Raw genomic sequence first — 6,000 nt, 5'->3', positions numbered from 1 at the left:
TTTATAATATAAAAAATGTTCAAGTGTTAAACAGTCGAGAGTTCTGACATTCAGACAATCCAGAGCAAACTTTGACAATCATCTTATGACAAATTAGCAGAGTTTTCTATCTGATCCCATCATGGGTGAGGAATAGAGGGTTTAGTTACTTTATTGCTAAAAGTTAAATGAAATACACTGTCAATTGTTGTATTATCTTCTCAGTCACAGCTTCACCATGCATCCAATCTACAGTATCTGAAATGCAAAGGACATGCAGAAGTAAAAATATAAAAAGAAAAAAGTCAGGCTACAATGTAAACAGGTTTGCTGCAGAGAACTGAGGAGAGAGGGGCACTTGCACGGGGATGCTCTGCCACCCGGACACACAGAACTGTCTCTTTGCGCCACAGAGCCAACGGGCAGAGCTGCTCCGGGTTTGGAAACGCGACATCTGTCACCAACAGCAAGATGTGACAGTAACGACCGCCTTTACAACGCATGGTACAGAGGGACCCACTTGCTGGGCTGCCCCCAGGGGCCTGCTGCCCTTCCGAGGGGCTGCAAGTGGGGCCAGAGCCAGGCACCGGGCAGCACGGCCAGCGGCTGCCAGGCGTGGCTCCAAGCACAGCACAGGGAGCACTGCAGCTCGCACAGCACCGTGGCCCTGGGGACACCGCGGCCAGCACGGCACTGGGACCTGGGCGGCACCGGAACCGCCATGCGCTGCCACCCATCCACCAGGGCAGGCTGCAGCGATCCAGACTGAGCCGTACGGAACGGGGCTGCGTTTTGCCGCAGTCACACAGATGTCTCACGCATTGGACTACCGAGCTGTGCCAACCCAACTTTGGACCCACGGGAAACAGCCGAAGATTGAGAGCTATTTGTTAAGGGCTGCTGCTACACGATTTCATTTTCTCCTCCTACCTGTGCAGCAAAAAAAATATCGTTTCTGCATTTCGGGATGGTGCTGTTGGATTTCTTTTTCTCCTGATTTAAGCAAAAATACAAGTATTTTACAGGGCAAGACAGATCCCCATCAGATATGGTAATGGAAATGCTCCCACTCATGTCCTTGGTGTGTGTTAAACAATACCTTAAAGAACAAGATCGTTAATAGCAGGGTATGGGGCAGAGTGGCGAGGCTGTTTTCTTCCAACGGAAGAGCACCCTTGTGACAGGTCGTCTCCCAAACAAAAATCTATGATCTTAAAAATGCTACTGAAACAGAATCCTCGGCATGAATCCCAGCACTAGCATACAGCAAAAGGCACCACGATAGTTTTAGTTTCTATTTTTAAGTAGTCAAAAATTGGCCCACCTTTTTTTTTTTAACTTTATTGTTTGTTTTCGTTTCTTTTTTTTTTTACTTTTTTTTTTTTTTTTTCTCGGAAGCTGTAAATCAAGACATTACATATAAATAGAGATTCCCTATAAAAAAGTCATTGCCGTTAGCTATTATAAGACAACTTTGCTAAAATGAAAATAAAACATTTTATTTGTTATATTTTTTTTCTCTTTTATATAAAATAAAAATATTTATTTTTGTCTCGTGTTTGTTCCGCCTCCCTCCGCCGCCTCCCCCGTGCGGTGCGTCTGCCGGGCGCCTAGAGGGGGTCGGGCTCCCGTTTGGGCGTCGTGTGCGCCAGGCTGCTGCGCCCGCTGCCCCCGTGGGCGCTGTGCCGGCTGTAGGGGTGCTGAGTCCGGCTGTCGCCCGGCCGGTGGAGCGGCGGCGACTCTGTGTTTGTCACCTCATTGTTCTGAGTGCTTAGGAAGGGCGTGCTCTCGGCCACCAGCTCCTCATCAGACTCGCTGTAAGAGGCGCTGCTGAAGGAGAAGGAGTCCCGGACAGCTCTGGCTCTGTGGGGGACGTGCCCGTTCAGTTTGGACTTTTTCCACCGCCTGTTGCTGCTGGCTGTTTTCTTTGGCTGCTCTAGCGCTGTGACGTACTCCTGCGTCGTCTCATATTCGTCGTCCTCCGTGATGCGGAAGGGGCTGGAGGGCAGGCTCCCCATGCTGTCGTTCAGGTAGGTCTTCCTTTGGTAGTAGCTGTCATAGCGCTGCGTGTCCTGGAAGGGCAGCTGGTATCGCCGCAGCAGGGGCTGCTGCTCCTCCACGCGGAAGCTGATGGGGGCTGCTGGCGGCAGGGAGACGGCGTGCGCGGAGTTGGGGGAGGTGATCTCGAAGGTGGGCACCTGCGCCGCCATCGAGTAGTGGAAGTCGACAGGCGACAGGCGTGCTGGTGTGGTCAGGGCCGACACGTACCTGAAAAAGGAACGGCTCCATTTGGACGCTGAGCAGCCCGCAGCCCAGGGGGTCTCGGGGAGAGCCCAGCGTGGCCATCAGGACTGAGCCTTACCCAGGACATCGCAATTCCCACCCATTGGTTGCCCACCATTGCCTTCTGCTCCCTCTGCAACTGTCACGCTTACCCAGGGAAGGGCCCCCACAGGCCCTCACATGCTGAAGTCTGGGTACTGCTTCACCTAACTTTGCAAAAATCTTCCATACAAAAGGCCTCTACAAGCCTTCATCTACTCTACTTACATCAGCATGGTGGCTTAGTGGTCTGGCCCCTCTCTGTATACGCTTTCCTTTGGCATCACCTCCTTCTAAGTACCGGTTTTATTTTTCACTCAGTAAAGCCAGCGTGTGTTGTCTCCACTCATTTCAGCCTGCTCCCACTCCCTGGGTTAACCTATCGCTCCTCATGTCTCATGGAGTCTGAGATGTCTGTGCAGGCCATCTGAATGGACCCGGAAAAGAAACAAGAGAATGACTTGCCTTCACTGGACCAGTCCTACTGTTTTGAGGGGAAATGCCTGGAACTGGTTAGATGGCCGCCCAGGCTGCAGCACCATGGAGATGTGCTTCTGCAACACGAGGAGCCAGGCCCATGAAGAGAACAGCTGCCACTGGCTGACAGTGTCCCAGAGCTGAGTCACACTGAACCCCATCCCCAGGCTGCAGACAAGCAGCATGTCTGCTCCCCATCCCACCCAGAGGTATGTGGAGGACTTGCTCCTCACCCTAAGGATCACGGTGAGGCTCAGCCTTGGATTGAGCTGTGTCTCAGCTATCTGCCTCCCCCTCTGCCAGAGCCTGGGCTGTACTCACCACCCGGTAGCTCAGCCAGATTTAATTAACCGGCTGTAACAAGATATTTTCAGCTGCTCCCAAACCTGTGCACCAAACCTACACGGCCTCCTGGTTAGCAGGGGCACCCCTGGCACGGTGCAAAGCACACTGCTGCCCCTACCAAAGCGGCTCCTGGGGCCATGGCTTCTTCCAAGAGCAGAGCCGGGGTTTCTCCTGCACTGCCACAGGAGCCATGTGCTAGGCCTGGGTGGAGGTTTTGCCTGGCACAGCGGAGCAGGGCTGCATGGGGTCTGACCTCTCGCTGTGCGGTGAGTCCCGCAGTGAGTCCACGGAGTCGCGGTACTGCGTCGTGGGCCGCCGCGAGTCCTCAATGCAGAAGGCAGCCCCACGGCGGGCCCGCGCCTCCACACAAGCAGGGCTGTTGCATTTACTGGTTCCCACCGAGGACAGCATGATCCCGGACTGGGAATCGGAAGTCAGGCTCTCCGTCCGCTCCAGGCTCCAGGTGTGGCTTTCATGTCTGTGAATCAAAGCCCACAGGGACAGTGAACAAGGAATCTCTGCCAATGCCTTCTCCAAAAAGCCACACACAGCCACAAATCTCACCCTGAACTGATGTCTCCTTTCTCTCTCTCGCTGGAATGCATTGGACCAGGGAGGCCCAATTTTGACATGCCTTTCCTTACTGTTTCTTGGAGCTATGATTAGAAGACAGAGAAAGGCAGCCCAGTGCAGACGGGGTATTTAGTGCACCCCCTCCTGACAGCTGGGGACAGGGTAGGACAGCCTCTGCAGGGTGGCCTGGGCAATTCTGCTTTATTTTGGTGCAGAGCGATGCACAGGCCATGCCAAAACAAGGCTGCAGAGGACTTTCAAAAATGCCACTGCAGACACTGCCAAGAAACAGCTCCTTCTGAAATGCCACCAGAACAGAGTCAGAAGAAAAGGCTCAGAATTACATTGTGACCAACACAGATAAGCATTGCTATTCATTTATAAAAGGCTTTGGCAGCAACACATGCTCAAGGAGCTAGACAACAACTACACTATGCTGGGTACTGTTGGGCAGCGCTTGGAGTTATCCCTGCCCTTGGCTTGGTGTAGAGATGACATCCCACACGCACACAATGGGAGAGCATGGAGTCCTGCACCCACACCACCACCAGACCGACTGCTCTCCTGTGGCATAAACACACAACCCACAGGAGCAACAGCTCTGAACTCCAGATGGCACCGGATGGAGCTGTGCTGGCAGAGGGTTTGGCGTGGGGGTTTACAGAGGCCTCATTAAAACTTCCCAAGAATGTGTTAATTATTAATGGCTCTGGGCACATGCTTGGTTGCAACCATGACATTAATTTATAACTTCAAAAAGTATCCTCATTAGAGTATGAGCTGATTGAGTAAAATGGAACCTGATCCGGCCAGCAGTTTGCCTCTGGCATGACTTCAAGAAACATCTGCTTGCTGCACTTGACTCAGGAAAATTTATATGGCAGGTAGCCCGGACCAGAGGCTATGCAAGGAAGGTGCTTCCCACACCTGGCATGTATTAACGCTGCCCTTCAGACACAACTTTGCATCTTCAGATGTGCCCAGAGATGACCATGGAGTCCGAGGACTTTGAAGTCAGACTGTAATGCCATCAAGGTGCAGCCCTGCAGGAAGACGAGCCTCTGTACACCTTGCTCAAGCCTGCACACACCTAGCAAGGCTTGGGTTGAAGTGTAAAAATTCAAACAAAAAGCCTGGAAAAGACACCATCTGCCCACCAAGGGTAAGATTTCCCTGGCTAAAGGCAGGCATTTCCAGCCCAAAAAGTCATTCTTGGCTCCCTCTCTGCTCACTGGAGGTTGAGTCAGTTGGAATCTGGGGAGGAATTTACCTGAAAACCCAAGTTTGATATCTGAAGTTGTTCCACTACCTAATGAATACTTGAACCTGGAAGAAATCTGCTGGGACACATCTTTGAGCTTTACCTGAAAGGACTGGACAAGTGGATACAAACACACTGGGCTAATAGTAAATAAGCCAGAACATCTTTTGCTTGACAAAGTCCATCAGCGGATCCAGTGTGATCACTGACAGGAGGTAGATAGGGCTCCCCTGCACCTCACAGTCATTTCTCAAAAGCAGGCAATCTCATAGGGTAACACTGTTGCTTACTGGAAGAAGCACAAGAGCTACTCAAGACCGAGAACCTGAACAACCCAGCTCCAAACAGTACAGGGCTTTCTCTAGAGCAGTTGAAGGACTTTTCTGGGCACCACAAAAACGAAGAAGTTCCATCTGCAATACAAATGCACTCAAATCCAGTGAGAACTTCAGCTACTGAGTCAGGCTGCTCTCCCCCAAGATGGCTACCTTAAAATGGAAAAGTTACTGTTGTTTTTGGTTTTTTTTTTCCTGGTGAAAACTTCATTTCCTAGCTTTGCAGAACTAGGCAAAAATAAACAAACAAACAAACAAACAAATAAATAAATAATAATAAAATGTGGTATTTGTCATGTTCTACCTTATGCAAGGCAAATAGATGCTAAATGAGATATTTAGCATTATATTAATAACCTGTGCATACTTAACGAATTAACACAGGCATGCAGTGTAATTGCAACCACAACTTGCAAAACCATCCCCAGATGCATCCTCCTATTTACCTGAGCTTGTGCAAGGCATGAAATTTCCTTCATTTCCTCCTACTTCCCAACTATCTCAATGCTATGAACTCCTGCTGGCTCTTTGCTGCAGATCAAGGATCACACCTTTCCACACCTTTCCACACATCTCACTAATTGGTTATGCCAGCAACACAATCTGATCTGCAAGCATTGGCATGGCCTGTATGATGGTGTGATGCCAAACATCAAGTAAAATCAGAGAGAGAGGTGAAAGGAAACCCTTTTACTGGCTTTGAATCTC

General features: G+C 50.5%; 1 protein-coding gene across 2 annotated transcripts in view; it reads right to left on the bottom strand.

Moving 5' to 3' along the window:
• Positions 1-1,452: 1,452 nt before the first annotated feature.
• Positions 1,453-6,000, bottom strand: part of NRG2 (neuregulin 2) — an 82,256-nt gene continuing 77,708 nt past the window's right edge. For both annotated transcript variants that reach the window (XM_085236334.1, XM_085236335.1), the window contains 2 exons: positions 3,377-3,601; positions 1,453-2,247 (listed from right to left, as the gene is read on the bottom strand). In XM_085236334.1, the coding sequence (XP_085092460.1) occupies positions 1,590-2,247; positions 3,377-3,601 (883 nt within the window). In that variant the 3' untranslated portion in view covers positions 1,453-1,589. The remainder of the gene's footprint in view (positions 2,248-3,376; positions 3,602-6,000) is intronic.

Source organism: Meleagris gallopavo, chromosome 15 (assembly GCF_905368555.1).
Source record: "Meleagris gallopavo chromosome 15, MGAL_WU_HG_1.1, whole genome shotgun sequence".
Lineage (NCBI taxonomy): Eukaryota > Metazoa > Chordata > Aves > Galliformes > Phasianidae > Meleagris > Meleagris gallopavo.
This window is presented reverse-complemented; position numbering and strand designations above follow the sequence as displayed.